Here is a 20,000-nt window from a genome sequence, read left to right as displayed (position 1 = left end):
GGTAATATTGCAAATACTTATAGTTGTATAATTCATTTTTAAAAAGACATTTTTCTGAAGTCATGATAGTTTTGTGTGATGAACATATCTCTCTCTCTCTCTCTCTCTCTTTTTTAAGAGTAGCACAATAATAAGTCCCCATAAGCCCCGCCCCCAAACACTGCTTTTCAGGCCATCGGGATAACGGGCCGACGACGTGCTTTGTGGGCCAGTACACACTTGCACATTGGCGGTCCGTTGCGTTTAGTTTTGGTTAACTGGCGGCACTGGGAATGGGATGTTGTTGCTGGTGTTCTGCATTAGAGGAAACATGAAACCCGGAGACCAGCGGCTGGTCCAATCACATCTTTACACACCTCCCCATTTGAGCTCGGACTGAGCAGTGTCAGTGTGTATCTGTCAAAATAGTCAGAGCCATGGATAATTATGATATGATAAGGCATAATTATGATGAAAGAGTCGAATGTTGAAATGATATTTTAATGACATATATGATCATTCAATTCAATTTTATGCCAAACTAACCCTAACCCTAACCCTAATTAAGTCAACATTTTATGTCTTAATTCTGGCTTTTTAAAGCAGTTTTATCTTTTTATATCATTCATAATTATGTCTTATAACTTAGTGTCATAGTTCCAACATTTTAACTTTTTACGTCTTCAGTCAGAAGAATTTAGACTATAATAATTTTGACTTGAAGTTAGTTTTGACTTTTTATATCATAGTTATGACTCAAATTTTCAGTTTTACTCAATATTTTCACTCATTTCAACTTTTTGTCGCTATTTTGAGTCAGTTTAAACTTGTTATGTCTTAAAGCTAATTTTGACGATATATCAAGACTTTTTACATCATAATTATGACTGTCAGATTCAGTTCTGATAATAACAGAACTTGGTTAGGTTTCTGACCAATCACAGACTGGGACATCTGACCAATCAGAGCAGAGCATCTCTCAGAGAGGCGGGGCTTAGAGAAGGAGGCGTTTGAGACACTGAGAGAAAGAGCTGACGCTGCGGTGGAGATTATGAAGAAATGAAAGTGTTTCTGACCTTGACGCATGTGAACCTGTTGGAGGAGCCTTTAAAACAGCACTTTTACAAACTCCAGAGGCATTTGTCTAGTTTTAACCGCCCACCGTCCATCTGAATCGACAGATACTTTGATTGCCTTCAGTGGGTTGTTGACTTCTAAATGAGTTAGCATACAGCGGCTCGCTAATGAGCGTAACCACTGACTGACAGATTACGACCCGTCCACACGGCCAATTAGCAGCGCAATGACAACAGAGGAAAGCCCTGTGATTAGCAGAGACGCCGAGATGACGGGCAGGTTAGCAGGTGGGCCGGCGAGAGCAAAGCATTGTGGGTCGTTAGATTGCATCTTAATTAGTCTGCGAGGTCTTGGCCTTTGTGTCGACGGATAAAATACTGGCATAATCACGGCGGATAAATGTAGAAATCATTGTTAACAGTCATACGGAGAGTGCCGTTTGTTTGACTTTGTGCCGCCGGCACGACCTTCCTGCCGATAATTGCCTCGGCTGTATTTCCCTGAAACCGCTTTTCAAAGTGAAATGCAAATTTTTTTTGCATATTTAAATATTTGGGCTATTCTGTGCTTGTAATTGAAGTGCAGAGACGGATCAAACGCTGAACGGATGAGCTCTGAATGTGAATGTGTGTGAGGTGCCGCTAGCCATGACTCAGTGTTTGTGACATTGTGATGTCACGTTTGTGTTTAGTGATGTCGTGTGACACTTTAGTGATGCGTATTAGAAGTGTTGCTGAACATGTGATGCTTTAGTGATGCGTGTAAGACATGTTGCTGAACACGTGTCGCGTGATGCATGTTAGATGTGTTGCTGAACACGTGACACTTCAGTAATGCAAGTTAGACGTGTTGCTGAACATGTGACAGACGTGTTTCTGAATATGTGTCGCCTGAAATTTTAGTGATGCGTGCTAGAGATATAGCTGAACGTGTTGCGTGCTGTGTTGCTGAACACATGTCGTGTGCCGCTTTAGTGATGCGTGTTAGACATGTTTCTGAACACGTGACACGTGACGCTTTAGTGATGTGTGTTAGACGTGTTGCTGAACACGTGACACTTCAGTAATGCATGTTAGACGTGTTTCTGAATATGTGTCGCCTGAAATTTTAGTGATGCGTGCTAGAGATATTGCTGAACGTGTTGCGTGCTGTGTTGCTGAACACATGTCGTGTGCCGCTTTAGTGATGCGTGTTAGACATGTTTCTGAACACGTGACGCGTGACGCTTTAGTGATGTGTGTTAGACGTGTTGCTGGACACGTGTCGTGTGATGCGTGTTAGACGTTGCTAAATACGTGTCACGTGATGCTTGTTAGACGTGTTGCAGAACACGTGCCGCTTTAGTGATGTGTGTTAGACGTGTTGCTGGACACGTGTCGTGTGATGCGTGTTAGACGTTGCTAAATACGTGTCACGTGATGCTTGTTAGACGTGTTGCAGAACACGTGCCGCTTTAGTGATGTGTGTTAGACGTGTTGCTGGACACGTGTCGCATGATGCGTCTTAAACATTGCTGAATATGTGTCGCGTGATGCGTGTTAGACGTTGCTTAATCCGTGTCATGTGATGCATGTTAGACGTTGCAGAACACGTGACGCTTTAGTGATGCGCATTAGACATGTTGCTGAACACGTGTCACGTGATGCGTCTTAAACGTTGCTGAATGTGTGTCGCGTGATGCGTGTTAGACGTTGCTCAATACGTGTTGCGTAATGCTTGTTAGACGTGTTGATGAACATGTGACACTTTATTGATGTGTGTTAGACGTGTTGATGAACATGTGACACTTTATTGATGTGTGTTAGACGTGTTGATGAACATGTGACACTTTATTGATGCGTGTTAGACATGTTTCTGAACACGTGACGCTTTAGTGATGCGTGTTAGACGTGTTGCTGGACACGTGTCGCGTGACATTTTATTGATGTGTGTTAGACATGTTTCTGAACACGTGACACGTGACACTTTATTGATGTGTGTTAGACGTGTTGATGAACATGTGACACTTTATTTATGCATGTTAGACGTTGCTGAACACGTGTCGTGTGCCGCTATAGTGGTGCATGTTAGATGTGTTGCTGAACATGTGACACTTTATTGATGCATGTTAGACATGTTTCTGAACATGTGACGCTTTAGTGATGTGTGTTAGACGTGTTGATGAACATGTGACACTTTATTGATGTGTGTTAGACGTGTTGATGAACATGTGACACTTTATTGATGTGTGTTAGACATGTTTCTGAACACGTGACACGTGACACTTTATTGATGTGTGTTAGACATGTTTCTGAACACGTGACACGTGACGCTTTAGTGATGCGTGTTAGACGTGTTGCTGGACACGTGTCGCGTGACACTTTAGTGATGTGTGTTAGACATGTTTCTGAACACGTGACACGTGACACTTTATTGATGTGTGTTAGACGTGTTGATGAACATGTGACACTTTATTTATGCATGTTAGACGTTGCTGAACACGTGTCGTGTGCCGCTATAGTGGTGCATGTTAGATGTGTTGCTGAACATGTGACACTTTATTGATGCATGTTAGACATGTTTCTGAACATGTGACGCTTTAGTGATGTGTGTTAGACGTGTTGATGAACATGTGACACTTTATTGATGTGTGTTAGACGTGTTGATGAACATGTGACACTTTATTGATGCGTGTTAGACGTGTTGCTGGACACGTGTCGCGTGACATTTTATTGATGTGTGTTAGACATGTTTCTGAACACGTGACACGTGACGCTTTAGTGATGTGTGTTAGACGTGTTGATGAACATGTGACACTTTATTTATGCATGTTAGACGTTGCTGAACACGTGTCGTGTGCCGCTATAGTGATGCATGTTAGATGTGTTGCTGAACATGTGACGCTTTAGTGATGTGTGTTAGACGTGTTGCTGGACATGTGCCGCATGATGCATCTTAAACATTGCTGAATATGTGTCGCGTAATGCGTGTTAGACGTTGCTCAATACGTGTCGCGTGACGCTTTGCGTGTTAGACGTGTTGCTGGACACGTGTCGTGGGGATCGCTGGTGTGTTGTTTAGAGATGTGAGAGGATCCGTCAGTGCTGGTTTGGTTCCTGAAGAGTGAAGCACTCGCTCTTTCACTGCATTGATCTGTAGTGTCTAATTCATCACAAATGATTCCAGGTGAAATGAATGAGGAAGAGATCAGTTTAGTCATCCATCTCTGCTTCAAGCCTTCATCATTGGCCTCTTCCTCTAAACGATTTTGTCTCCATTCAGCAGGAGGATCTAGTTTTTCATTTAGTTTTAATTTCACTGTTTTTATTTTATATATATAATTTTATTTTTTTATTTTTATTTATATTATTTTTATTATTATTTTCATTACAATTTAATTTTACATTTTGTATTATTTATTTATTATTATTATTTAGCTATTTATTTTTTCATTTCTGTGTTTGAGCAGCACAGGAGTGTCGAGTGGGATTGGCCTGTGCTTATGGAGCCAATCAGAAACACTCTTTTCCTGTCAATCATCCTGAACATTGAGGTTTAGTTTGATCAGAACTCTCTTATTTTCCTGATGTGAGTTTTAGAGAAAAGCTGTGAGTAAAACAACTGAAATGATTTACAGCACCTTCAGCATGAGGGACGACTGGAGGAGTCGATTGAGTTTCCTCACCCATTATCTCTCTCTCTCACACACACACACACACACACACACTCCTGTGATATTCCTCTATTTTGGGAATGCAGGAGCTGAATAATTCCTCTGCCGCACTCCTCATTTCTCTCTCTCTCTGTTAATTAGATTTAAACGCTCTCTCCATTAATTTGCATATGAACACCCTCTTAATGAGAGCAGATAATGAAGTTCTGTAATCACAGGCCACAACGTGTCCCTCATCAGCGCAGGAAACGCTCATATTCAGCACATTCATAACATGCGTATGAGATTATGAGTCCTCCAGTTCTCCCGGCTTCTGCTTCTTTGTTTTAATAAACTCTTTTGTGTTGCGGAAGTCAAAAGAAGTTTTTGATGTTCTGTGTGTGTGTGTGTGTGTGTGAGAGCGAGAGAGTATATATTTGTATTTGTATATTTATTTGATCAAAAACACAGTAAAAACAGTGAATTTTTTTTCCAATGTTTATCATCAGTTTTCCATGTGAATATCCAGTAAAGTTTTATTCATTCCTGAATTGATCAAAGCTGAATGTTCGGCATCATTACTCCAGTCTTCAGTGTCACATGATCCTTCAGAAATCACTCTGATATGAAACATTTATGACTATCATCAGTGTTGAAAACGCTTGAGCTGCTTCAGATTCATGTGGAAACCTTCATACATTTTTCATTTCAGGATTTTTTGATGAATACTGTAGAAGCTCTGATGAACAGAAATAGAAACTTTTGTAATGTTATAAAGATCTTTTCTGCCACTTGTATCAATGCAATGCGTCCTTGAGAATAAAAATGTTAATTTCTCTCATACAGTAAGATAAAATCTCACTCTCCCCGAACATGTGAACGGTACGAAAGACTCGAGTGTGAGTAAATGATGACTGAATGCCGCTCCAGTCGTCTCTTTCAGTTTTCAGATCTCACGATTTGACTGTAAGTGATAATCATATTTATATATTAGCCTCAATCTGTTTCACTTTCCCTCGTTTGACCTCGTTTATGTTCTGATGTTGATAATCAGAGGTTATATACGGCTGTGTGTGTGTGGCCTGAGGCTATTCAGTTAACACACACACACACACACAGTGTAATTGGAGGCAGTTAAGGGAATGATGTTAACAATAACCACTGCGATAAGATGCAGGACTCCGGAAACACAGTTTCTTGGCAAAAAGCGGAGAAATAATTGTGGTTCCCTTGTGAGTTTGTGTAATACGGGGCTCAAACCACATAAACACACAGTCACAAAAGTTATTAGCAAGATCTCCGTCCTCTGAGACTCACTTCAACCGCTTATATAACACAGCAACATAGATGTGTGATGATTTTTACTCAGAAGTGGCCTATATTTCAGTTCGAGTTTTGTTCTCATCTGATTGTGTCAGTGCAGTGAAATCCATAATGTTACTGAATATTCACATGAGTTCATGTTTGAGATCATGATGTTTTTTGGTAACTTGACGTCATATTATAAAAAAATCTTTTCTTTTTAGCAGAACCTTTGACTTTTAACTACTATGTCTATTTTTCCAATGCTTTTATGATCTTAAACTGTAGCACTTTGAGATTTGCTCTAAATGTAAGGTGCATTACAAATAAAATGTATTATTGTTATTATTATTATTATATTGCAGTTGTGAAGCTGCTTTTCTGAACTTGAGTCCACATCTAAAGATGATCCAGCTTCATGTTCAGTTCCAGCTACAGAGCTAAAGAAATGACCTAAAACAGAATAAATTCATTGTCAATTATGTATTTATTTATTTATTTACTGCTAAAAAAAGTCTTCAAATTGTAACAAAATAAAATTAAAACTGTAACAATAACTATTTTGACATCAGAATGGAATGAAGCAAACGCAAGTGAATTTGTGCACACACACACCCACATACACACACGCTCACTCACTCCTTCACTTAAACACACACAGCCTCACATAGATACACACATTCACACACGCTCACTCACACACTCAAACACACACCCCTGACAGAAAACTGACATTGAGTCAATGTGGAAACGGCGTCTCTCACGACATCAAAACAACGTTGATCTGACATAGTTTTGCTCATCGAATTAACGTTGAACCAACGTCAGACGCGGCATTCTTCAAAGCTAAATGAAAATTGAAAATTGGTTTGCTTTCATAACGTTGAAACAACGTTGATTTTCCGTTAGTTTTGAAAGAATGACGCGTCTGACGTTGGTTCAACGCTAATTCGATGAGCAAAACTATGTCAGATCAACGTTGTTTCGATTGTCGTGAGAGACGTCATTTCCACGTTGATTCGATGTCAGTTTGCTATCTGGGACTCTCTCACATATATACACACATTCACTCACTCACTCACTTCTTGTGTCTGTGGTGTTCTCCCTCAGGTCCTCTGCGAGTGGTCGTCCCCACAGAGTCGGTCTCCACGCACCTGGGTGACACTGCTCTTCTGCGCTGTGAGGTCACCGGGGAGCCCATGCCTGTGGTGCGCTGGCAGAAGAACCGGGAGGACCTGCCCTTGACCTTTGACCCCGAGAGCAGAGTGGTCATCCTGCCCTCGGGGTCGCTGCAGGTCAGCAGGGTTCAGCCGCCCGACTCGGCCACATACCGATGCCTGGCGGAGAACCCGGGAAGCTCCCGCACCGGCACAGACGCCGACCTCAGAGTCCTACCGGGTGAGTCTCGCGGGATCATTAGCAGACACTTTAACCCGAGGAGAACCGTAAAATCAGACGCTGCACACACGTCTCAGCTAGACTAGCACTGACACACAGCAAAACAAAACATATCAAATAGAAAGTGCTAGTATTAATTGTTCAGGTGCTGACGAACAAGGTGTGTCTTTAGAATTGGTTTCATGGCTAAGCAGAGGGGTCAAGCCTGGGATGCAGAGGGGTCAAGCGTGAGGTGCAGAGGGGTCAAGCGTGAGGTGCAGAGGGGTCAAGCATGAGGTGCAGAGGGGTCAAGCCTGGGATGCAGAGGGGTCAAGCGTGAGGTGCAGAGGGGTCAAGCGTGAGGTGCAGAGGGGTCAAGCATGAGGTGCAGAGGGGTCAAGCGTGAGGTGCAGAGGGGTCAAGCATGAGAAGCAGAGGGGTCAAGCGTGTGGAGATGCTGCAAACAGCTTTGAGATGAGTTAAGGCGGAGACCGAGAGCTTCTCGTCCAACCAGGGGTTAAAGTGGGCCGGAACGGTCCCGAACTGCTGTCCGGCAACTCAGATAAATTAATAAATAAATAGATTAATTAATCTCAACGAATCTTGCTTCTCCCGATATGGACCAACTTCCCTTGCTCCCCACTGAACGCGAGCGCTAAACACATAAAGTATAAACTATATAAAGTATAAACGCATAAAGTATAACTATATAAACTATAAACGCCTCGTCTGTTTGTGCGCGTGGATCCTCGCGCTCGTGCGGACGCGTCGAGTATATACACACAAGGCTTTACAAATGCACTCGCGGTGGTTGAGCGCGATAAAGTTAGTTTTAGGTCCGAAATATTTCGCCTGACATTTGTTTTCCCTATAGCCGCTGTTCTAGAGTCTTACAAAGAGGTCAATAGCAGGATTAGTTTTAACAAACCATTATATCGACATTAATATTCGTTCATTAATATTCAAAAATCACTTGCGTGCATTTAATGCTGCATATTTATACCTGAGAAAGCTTTGACGCGTTTGCACAGCGCATGATGAGGGAACGTCTGCCAATTCCACCAACTGCGTTAAACGTAGCTTATAATTTGTGTTATTTAAAATTACTTTTTTAAATTCCAAAGCTTGTAGAAGGCAGTGGTGGAATTTAACGAAGTACAAATACTTTGTTACTTTACTTAAGTACATTTTTCACGTATCTTTACTTAAGTAGAATAAATAGTGCATACTTTTTACTTTTACTTCGTTACATTTTGCAGCAATTATTCTACTTTCTACTCCACTACATTTCTACAACTTCTGTTACATTTTCGTTACATTTTCTGATCAGTGTTTCCCCGGCCAAAACGTAATCTGACCGTCCGTTCGTTGCACGTTTGTCTCACCAGTGACATTTGGTTGCCATAGATACATCAACCCGGTCACACTAAACGCGTCTCGCACGCAGTGACTTTTATAGTGCAATTTACATGCAAAAATTAGTTTTTACGCGCATAGGAAACGCAGCGTGTGTAATATACGTTTGGTTAGGATTATGGCAAGCCAAGAGGTTCAGAATTACACCATAAATGAATCGCGTTTACTGCCATAGTTATTAACATATAGTAAGGATAAGCATGATGTGTATATTGTCTAATTGCAAGCTTGTTTCAGAAATGGTGACAACATTTTTTTTTCCATCATTATTGAACATCATTATAGGAGTATTAGGTTGAATGAGTTAGAATTAAATGTTTTATTAATCATTAGAAAATAGACATTAAGAAAATAAATTATGCAAGTACTTTTGCTTTTAATACTTAAAGTACATTTAAAATCAGGTACTTTTTACTTTTTACTTAAGTATGGTTGTCATTGTGTTACTTCTACTTTTACTAAAGTAAATATTTATCTGGTTATTTGTACTTTTACTTCAGTACTGAGATTCAGTACTTTCTCCACCACTGATAGAAGGTGGCAGTACTGACCTGGTGGCCTTGAGTAAATTAACTTGTTTAAGATAATGATTCATAAAACATATAATTATCAGTTAAGCCTATTTACTTCACTGACACAGACGAAAATGAAAGACTATCAGTCAAAGTTCAGGGGTTTAGGAGTTTAGGAGGGGGGGAAATAGGGCAGGATAAGGAGACTGAGAAAAAGAAAGATGTAGGATATTGACAAAATAATCCAATGCCCACTGACATGGTTTTAAAGCTATTTATTATCCTCTTTTTTTGGCCTTCAAAAGTCTTAAATTGCACATGATTTGGTCAGAGAAATCAAAATTTTCTCAGGGGAGGCCCCGAACCCCACTTTTTGTCCCAGTGTTAAGCAATTTTAACATAGTATTGTCATTAAATCAGTGTAGATGGGCCAAATTAAACCATTAAAATATCAAGTAAATAAGTGACAGGCTACTTGGTGCCACAGCGACACCCAAAAAGTATTGCTCAATATGTTGTCCCACGGTGAGTCATTTTTCTCTGTTGCACCTACACAACATTTGAGGGTTCCCCCACCTGACAAATCCCACTGCGTCCAACACCAGTGCCGAACCGCACTAATGCGCAAATATTCCCATAAACACACTCCTAGACTTTGTGGAAAGCCTTCCCAGAAGAGTTGGAGCTGCTGTAGCAGCAAAGGGTGGAGCAACTCCATATTAAACCCTACGGATCAGGAGTGGGATGTCATTACAGGTCATGTGCACGTAAAGGCAGACGTCCCAAAGCATAGTGTTTTACAGCGTATATTTGAACAAATCGTGTTTCATCCGGTGGATGACAAGTGAAAGTGTTGCAGAAGCTCATCTCATAAATATCAGTCATTTTCCGTGAATGATTTCTGCAGCTCTGACATTATGCGTTGATCAATGTAGGAGAATCAATGACTCGTTAGTCGTGTTAGAGTCAGTGACCTCATCAGCGTCCTGCTAATGATCCCAGCCTCCTTTATTTTCTACTAATGCTCTCCTTAAGCAAGACTGGAAATCAGGAGAAATGCAGTCGCTCCTGATTGATTGATTTATTTATTTATTTTGCTTGAAACACGTGCATGAAAACGCTTGTTATTGCACAAACTGCATTTCTTGCGTTGAGAGTAAATGTGATTTGTGCTGTCAGATTGAGCTGAACCCTGCTGACATGATCATAGCAACGGCACATTTGGTGTAATGAGACAAACTCCAGCTTTATCTCTCCTGAATGTCACTCAGCACAGGGTTAGTTTGGACATCTCAATGGATACGGTGGCCTTCGTGTTTTACCGCAGTCAGTTCTGTCATCTCAGCAGGACTGTGGCATCTGAAAGTAAATCGCACAGAACAGGATAAACATGTCACATGACTAAACTGATGTCATTGGTTTTCAATTTCTCAGTCCACACTACAACATGAAAACACCGTTTTCAGAGCGTTTTCAGAAAGCTCTGATGTTCAATAATAAACACAACGTCTGTGTGTCGACTGAAGGACAAAACAGAGAAAACATGTGTATTAGTGTGGACAAGGCCTCTGATGGGATTGATCGCTCTCAGGTGTGTGTGTGTGTGTGTGTGTGTGTGTTGGATGGGAAACTGAGAGAAAGAGTGAATCCCCTCCGGCCTGAACGGACTGGTGTGTTTTCTGTCTCTAACGGCCTAGACGGACCGAAACAAGGCATTCTGGGAAACGCTCCTGCAGGCGTACAGGAGAACTGTGCTCGATGCCAGCAGCTTTATCCTGAGAGTTCAGAGGTCACAGACTGCAGAGACTCGACCAGAGAAAGTGTGTGTGTGTGTTTGGATGTGTTCATTGTGATTTACTGGCGAGGTTTACAAAAGTTGATCAAATTGACCGGATATCTGTGCTTGTGGCGTTTGGAAACAAAGCTCGTCTATTTCCAAACGTAATCGCGTCTCTCTGATGATTTTACGCCTTATTCACGGCAGCGCCATCTTTGATTTTTAATGAGAATGAACGCGAGGCTGTGAGGGATAGACTTGCATCTCTTCAATGGGCTGTACTGTGTTTTTGGACTTTTCTACTCATGATATCTTTCCAAGAAATTTCAGTTGACAAAAAACTCCCGACAATGTAAGCTGTGGAAAATTGTCAGTAATCTAGGAGCTTTATTCAGCTTTTACAGCGGATGTCTATCCCTCACAGCCTCACTTTCATACCTGTCATGGCGCTGCTCTGAATAAGGTCTATATTGTCTGTGTGGTGAAAAAATAATCAGATTACACACACTCGCAACAGAGACGTTAGCCGCTGTAGTGGACGCGCACCGCTACTGTCTTTTCCAGCACCAATATCCAAACGTTCCTAAATCAGGATCCAGAGGAAAACATCATATTTCATATCAGAATACATTCATATGAGGCTTCCTGACCACAGCCAGAGTAAACAATCAGTGTGTGTGTGTGTGTGTGTGTGTGTGTGTGTGTGGAGCAGAGCCTGGAGTGGCGAGAGGGCTGGTGTTCCTCCAGAGGCCGCAGAAGGTTTTGGCTCTTCAGGGAACAGACGCGGTTCTGGAGTGTTCCGCCTCCGGGTTCCCCAACCCGACCTTCCACTGGATGAGAGGAACTGAGCTCGTCCAGAGCAGGTGAGCACACACACACACACACACACACACACACACACACAAATTGCAGATAAAATACTTTATATTTACTCTTGCCATGGCTGTTTATTTGATAAACAAAACAAAAAAGTGAAATATTATTAAAATGTAAAATAGCTGTTTTCTATGTATTTATTTATGTGGTCAAAAATACTACAAATTGTGTTGTGTTCATACAAACAGTGTAAATCATCTGTTCTCTGTGTGAATATCCATTAAAGCTGAGTTTATCATCATTACTCCAGTCTTCAGAGTCACATGACCCTCCAGAAATCACTCTAATATGAGGATCTGATGATCAACACACAGTTATGATTATCATCGGTGATCCGTCTGAAACCGTCATTCGTTTTATTTCTCAGGATTCTCTGATGAAATGAAAGTTCAAGAGAACAGCATTTATTTGACACAGAATCTTTTGTGAGATTATAAATGTCTCTCCTGTCTTTAATGTATACTTGATGAATATTAAAATAAAATGTTGATTTCTAACTGAATAGACTTAAATTTTGGCAGCTGGTCTCTACATTAATAAACTTTTAAAGTTTCGATGGAGAGGAGATCAGAGTGACTCGCTTCAGTTTGCGTTCTCATTCTCTCTCAGACTGATGTGTGTGTGTGTGTGTGTGTGTGTGTGTGTGTGTGACTCTCTCTCAGATCAAAGAAATACTCTCTGTTGAGCGGCAGCAACCTCCTGATCACCAGCGTGACGGACGACGATTCGGGACTCTACACCTGCGTCGCTCAGAACACACACCAGAACATCTCTGCGTCCTGCGAGCTCGCCGTGCTCGGTGAGCGCACACACACACACTCCGCACAACACTGCCTTTATTTAGAGTTATATCTCACACACCCCTGACTGCATATAGAGTTACATCTCATAACACACACACACTGCATCACACACCCCTGGTTTGATGATTAGCTGAGTTATTCCTCTATATCCGCGGACAGAGCTCGCTCGGTTTAGAGTAGCGATATCCTCTCGACACTGAACTCTCCATACGATATCACTGAGATACTTCACACAACAACACACGCACTGTTGATTAAAATGCTCAGTTTTATATCGTGTGTGTGTAAATGAACAGGCTTTTGGACTTTTTGGACGATAGACACGCCAGAATAACAATATTGATGATTCTGAAGATGAAAACACTTGAGTTATTTCAGACGAATACGCTTGTGCCGTCTCTGACTAGAGATATATAAAATAATGTCTGCCTCTCTTTACTGGTAACATCAGACATTTGACATTAATATTCCCCATTGCATTATTATACACAGTGTCGGGGAAGCTACTCTGAAACTGTAGTTTGACAAGCTACAAACTACTCGTAATTTAAAGTAGTTAAACTACAGTCAAGCTGCCCTTTTGGAAAAGTAGTTAGATTCACTACAAGTTACGATCAAAAAGTAGCTAGCTACATTGAAACTACTTTTGCTTTTTTGAACAATGTATATTATTAATAACTGAATAAGTGTCTAAGGACAGAAAGGGACAACGATAGTTTTTGAAATCACAATTTTATTGCATTGTTTTAAACACTAGTGTTTAAAACAATGCAATAAAATTAATGATTTCAAAAAGTATTGTTTTATTACACACAACACCCAAATATCTCAGAATGTTTGTCAAAAGTGAAACAAATAGCCTACAACATTGCAAGGAAAAAAATATACATCCAACGTAAATTGCATGTAGAACATTTTCTCAAAAATACCGATTGAACTTGGATAAATAAGGCCATGGGTAATTAACGTTAGTTGTTTCTCCATCATCCAAATCTGCCGTCACGTCTTGCTCCGTCATGGATAATCATAATATGGGTGTGTCACTGTCAACACACTTCTGTACGTCAGGGAACCGTTAGCCGCAAGACGCGTGATTAAACAACAGGTGGCGGTAATGGCAAAAAATGAGTTTGTAATCTAACAAGATGAAGAATATCCTAGCATCGGGCTGATTCGCGCAGGGACAAACACCGCTCGAGCTACACCGCTACTTGCTGCAAAAAGTAGTTAGCTACTGGAGAAGCTACACTGTTTAAAAAGCAACTGAGCTACTGCCAAGCTACTGAAAAATGTAGTTTACCCTTGTGCATCCTTATGGACATTTTTGTCTTTTTTCAGTTTAGTTTTTTTGATCACTTTGCCTGTGTTAAAGCTAACTGCAAAAAACTTGGCACAGGTGTGTATTTTTATTGGAATTTTACTATTTCACCGTCATTTTCTTAAAAAAATATTTTTTGCATTAGGTACAAAAAAACACTCCCTCTCAGCGCCTTTTGGACAAAAATGTCCCCATTGAAACCCATTAAAACTGCCATTTTTAATCCCCGGTTCAGTTAACTATAAAATTATGCAATCTTTGTTAAGAGGCTTTCATTCTGATGGCAAGGCTTCAAAATTTTATTTTTTACTATTTTTTATCAGATGTCGCCATTTTTTTTTAAGTTTAGCCAATAAAACAAATATCGCTTTATTCCTGTTTTCTGGTTCGGCATATTATAGAGCCAACGGGATAAATTATGCAACAATATTTGTGTGGGTGTGTTGGTATGGATGTCAGAGTGTGGTTAGTATGTGTGTTATAAATGTGTGTGTTTATAATACTGAGAGAGAAAAACTGCAAATTCAAATCCAATCACTGTGAGCTCCAGTGGGGTTTTGCTGCCACCCAATGGGAAAAATATGTTACTACGCCCAAACAAACTGTTACCCAAAGCTCATTTTTTGAGATATCATCCTCAAATTTGGAACGCAACCTATTTAGATTTATGGCTTTGATTTTATTGTAGTTTTGAGTTCAACCTGATTTAAAAAAAATATATATTTTATATAAAATATTTTTTATAAATAATTTTCATAAACTTATACCTATATAACTTTTTTTGGATTTACTTATTATTATTATTTTACTTCAGCAATAATCTGCAAAGGGTCTTCTTTAAAATTATACCAAACTTAAGTCTGTGCTCCAAAGCGTCACGTTTTTATGACAGTTTTTATGACATGGACATTTTTGTCCTCTTTTTACCTATGTGTAACTTTTTTAAATTGATGCACAAGGGTTAAGTTAGTAGCGTCGCTACTTGTAGTTAACTACTCCCCAAAACTGATTATACATCATATTCAACATTATTTATAGTAGTTTAATGTAGTACTGACACGAAAACTCTGAAAACTTGAATTTTTTTCTCACAATAGTTTTCATTTTGGGTGAACTGTGTGTCTGTGTTGTGATATATTGTTTGGTGTGAGCAAACGTGACTCGAGAGTGTTTAGTGATGGATAGAGTTGATCAGGTTCATGAATACACAACTCTTGTGCAGTCGGAGTGTTTCCCTTCCTCATGAAGCGCCGCCGCTCCTGTGGAGATGGACTCGCACTGGGGGTTTAAAGAGGCTTTTTAAGTGAAGCATTTTGCATGAACGCCCTTCAGATTCACTCAACATTCGGCTGATGGTCCCAGAGGACAGTCGTTCTCCGTCCGGCTCCGGCTTCAGACGGCTCGCGTCCCTCAGGAACATGCCTAATATTGGTGTATCTGACCCAGGGCCGGCGCTAGCCATTTGGGTGCCCTAAGCACAAATGCTTGGTGGTGCCCCCTTAACACCCCACCCCCACCCCCACCACCCACTCACCCAAGGAATAACAACCATTCAGAATTTCTTAGTTAGGTTCTCTTTACTTCCAAAATAACTGCTGCAAATAAATACATTTACATTAACAATGGCACCAAATATGCAAAGAAATAAATAATAAAAAGGTTAAAATTATAAATACCAAAAACCACCACAATTACTAAAAACACATTTTTGGAACTGGCTACAACAGCTGGTTGATGGTTCTTCCTCCTGGCCTTGAGTTGCTCCTTGCATGTATTTTAGCATTGACCCTGCATTCAGAAATACAAGACAAAATATTCACGGATTGTACTAAATCAATAACCATCGTATACAAAAATATTGCACACATTAGTCTTTTATATAATATAGGCCTATGTGTCACTGGAACATTTAAAATTCACAACTCTATTCTACCTTTAAAAGAGGTCTGATGAGGCACAGTATAATAATTCTGTACATAATTTGTAGGGCTGGGAAAAGATGAATCGCGATTAATCGCATCCAAAATAAAAGTTTGTGTCTACATTAATGATATAGGCCTATGTGTGTGTACTGTGTATAATTATTTTGTATATGTATTTAAGAAATATTTGTTATTTATATATAAAATATTTTAATTTATATATATATATATAATATAAATTATCTATTAATATATACAGTATATACATGCAAATATTTCTTAAATATATATATGTGTGTATATTATATATACAAAATAATTATACACAGTACTCATGTAGAAACTTTTATTTTGGATGTGATTACGCTTTTCCCAGCCCTAATAATTTGACAACTCCATATAAAAAATATACAAACAGTGAGATTGTGTTTTTTTTTTAAATTGCAGTTTCACCAATAGATGTCGCCCTTGGGCCTTTGACCGCATTATCCGATAGAACAACAACGAAAAAACATATCTAAGCGATCTTCCTTTTCTTCTCAAACAAACTAACTGCATCTTAAACAGCCCAAGTAAAAAAAAAAAAAACCCAGGGAGAAACCCCCGGACCCCCGTTAAAATAAAAAATTCTACATGCAGGGCAAAGCCCTGGATCATTTGCACAACTAGCGACGCCCCTCTGGACATGCATACACGAAGCAAGGGTGCCTACAAAACTAACACTTTTATTTAAAACATTGTCTTACCTGCAAACAAGTATCATCCCACTGTCTCTTCTTTTTCCTTTTTTCCGCCCCCGACTCTTTAGAGACCATGTCTGATGTCGATCAGGTGTCTGCCAAATTTGACACTGATTGAGGAACAGACCACTGCGAGGTGGGGAAGGGGGGGCACCAGAGGGAGAGTGGCACAGGAGATTCACCTTTTTCTCCACTAATTTGGTCTAGGCCTATATTACTTTTGTATTGCTTTTGTATATTAACATGCTTTAGACATATTGTATTTGTTATTTATACTAGTAGCCTATTGTGATGATTTTTCACCACCCAGATTTTTTGGTGCCCCCCCAAGCACTTGGTGCCCTACGCGCAGTGCGTGATGTGCGTGTGCGGAGCGCCGGCCCTGATCTGACCCCATTGGCAGCTTTTTATATGCAACAACTCACTTGATTTTGAATTATTTCCCCAGAAAACAAGACATAATATCTTTTACTACTTTACTAAAAACATCTTGATTTGAGAATTGGAAACAAGACTAAGTAAGAAAGCAGCTCTGTGATTGCCAGAGGTGTGTGTATAATTGAAGCCACGGCCTCCTCTCGTCAGATGATTGAATCTGCTGTTGGCGGAACACATTTTATCCCAGACTTAAAAAGTCATCAGCTTTTGGGCGTCTTGTGATTAAAAAGGCATCTTTTATCCTGTCAGATAGTCAACTAGACGTGCAGTGGAGCGATATTCATCATAATCTGTTCATAAGAGCTCTAACATCTGTTGATCTGAGCGGGTCCATCGCTGGTGCAGTTCACGTTAATATTCATGTGTTGTTGAGCGAGTGTGTGTGGGATTAAAGGGATTCTGAAGAAACTTTGACTATTGAACCTTTTGCGAAGAAACTCTTGTTTTTTTTTTATTTCCATGAGTTTCATTTTCCTTTGTGAGATTCTGCATTTGATCGTTAGCGCTTTGAAATGAGCTTTTTGTTCTTGTTTTTATTTTCCCGTCCATGTAAATCTGCTCTGTTTATATTCAGCGTGATTATGTCAGACTTCACAGCTTTGGTGTTTTTGTAGATGTTTTGTTCATTTTGTGAAGCAGATGCATCAGATTCTGTGTTCTGATTGGATGCTGCTAAACACAAACTCTGTTCAACAGTTATCTCTGATCCTCCAGTCTGACTGTTCAGAGATCAGCTCTGGGGGTTTCAGTGATTGTGTTCATTGATTGATTGATTGAAACGGAAATAATTGGCAACATTCTATAAAAGTATATAAAAGTTACATTAGCAAAAGTGTATAAAAAGTTTTAAATTGATATGAGTTTAAATGTTAAATTGATAAAAGTAGATAAACTGTTGTATTGATACAGATACAGTATATATAAAAATGACATCAATAAAAGCATTTAAAAGTGATACACTGATGAAGTAATATATAAAAGTGTTACACTGATGAAGTAATATATAAAAGTGTTACACTGATGGAGTAATATATAAAAGTGTTACACTGATGAAGTAATATATAAAAGTGTTACACTGATGAAGTAATATATAAAAGTGTTACACTGATGGAGTAATATATAAAAGTGTTACACTGATGAAGTAATATATAAAAGTGTTACACTGATGGAGTAATATATAAAAGTGTTACACTGATGGAGTAATATATAAAAGTGTTACACTGATGAAGTAATATATAAAAGTGTTACACTGATGAAGTAATATATAAAAGTGTTACATTGATGAAGTAATATATAAAAGTGTTACACTGATGAAGTAATATATAAAAGTGTTACACTGATGAAGTAATATATAAAAGTGTTACACTGATGGAGTAATATATAAAAGTGTTACACTGATGAAGTAATATATAAAAGTGTTACACTGATGGAGTAATATATAAAAGTGTTACACTGATGAAGTAATATATAAAAGTGTTACACTGATGAAGTAATATATAAAAGTGTTACACTGATGGAGTAATATATAAAAGTGTTACACTGATGAAGTAATATATAAAAGTGTTACACTGATGAAGTAATATATAAAAGTGTTACACTGATGGAGTAATATATAAAAGTGTTACACTGATGAAGTAATATATAAAAGTGTTACACTGATGAAGTAATATATAAAAGTGTTACACTGATGGAGTAATATATAAAAGTGTTACACTGATGAAGTAATATATAAAAGTGTTACACTGATGAAGTAATATATAAAGTGTTACACTGATGAAGTAATATATAAAGTGTTACACTGATGAAGTAATATATAAAAGTGTTACACTGATGAAGTAATATATAAAAGTGTTACACTGATGGAGTAATATATAAAAGTGTTACACTGATGAAGTAATATATAAAAGTGTTACACTGATGAAGTAATATATAAAAGTGTTACACTGATGAAGTAATATATAAAAGTGTTACACTGATGGAGTAATATATAAAAGTGTTACACTGATGAAGTAATATATAAAAGTGTTACACTGATGGAGTAATATATAAAAGTGTTACACTGATGAAGTAATATATAAAAGTGTTACACTGATGAAGTAATATATAAAAGTGTTACACTGATGGAGTAATATATAAAAGTGTTACACTGATGAAGTAATATATAAAAGTGTTACACTGATGAAGTAATATATAAAAGTGTTACACTGATGAAGTAATATATAAAAGTGTTACACTGATGGAGTAATATATAAAAGTGTTACACTGATGAAGTAATATATAAAAGTGTTACACTGATGAAGTAATATATAAAAGTGTTACACTGATGGAGTAATATATAAAAGTGTTACACTGATGGAGTAATATATAAAAGTGTTACACTGATGAAGTAATATATAAAGTGTTACACTGATGAAGTAATATATAAAGTGTTACACTGATGAAGTAATATATAAAAGTGTTACACTGATGAAGTAATATATAAAAGTGTTACACTGATGGAGTAATATATAAAAGTGTTACACTGATGAAGTAATATATAAAAGTGTTACACTGATGAAGTAATATATAAAAGTGTTACACTGATGGAGTAATATATAAAAGTGTTACACTGATGGAGTAATATATAAAAGTGTTACACTGATGAAGTAATATATAAAGTGTTACACTGATGAAGTAATATATAAAGTGTTACACTGATGAAGTAATATATAAAAGTGTTACACTGATGGAGTAATATATAAAAGTGTTACACTGATGGAGTAATATATAAAAGTGTTACACTGATGAAGTAATATATAAAAGTGTTACATTGATGAAGTAATATATAAAAGT

At 38.5% G+C, this 20,000-nt stretch overlaps 1 protein-coding gene across 3 annotated transcripts in view; it reads left to right on the top strand.

Annotated features, from left to right (window-relative positions):
- Positions 1-20,000, top strand: part of dcc (DCC netrin 1 receptor) — a 174,292-nt gene that overhangs the window by 67,777 nt on the left and 86,515 nt on the right. For all 3 annotated transcript variants that reach the window (XM_039661560.2, XM_039661562.2, XM_039661561.2), the window contains exons 3-5: positions 7,100-7,387; positions 11,784-11,934; positions 12,610-12,746. In XM_039661560.2, the coding sequence (XP_039517494.2) occupies positions 7,100-7,387; positions 11,784-11,934; positions 12,610-12,746 (576 nt within the window). The remainder of the gene's footprint in view (positions 1-7,099; positions 7,388-11,783; positions 11,935-12,609; positions 12,747-20,000) is intronic.

The sequence above is a fragment of the Pimephales promelas genome, chromosome 4 (genome assembly GCF_988280905.1).
Source record: "Pimephales promelas chromosome 4, fPimPro1.hap1.1, whole genome shotgun sequence".
Lineage (NCBI taxonomy): Eukaryota > Metazoa > Chordata > Actinopteri > Cypriniformes > Leuciscidae > Pimephales > Pimephales promelas.
This window is presented reverse-complemented; position numbering and strand designations above follow the sequence as displayed.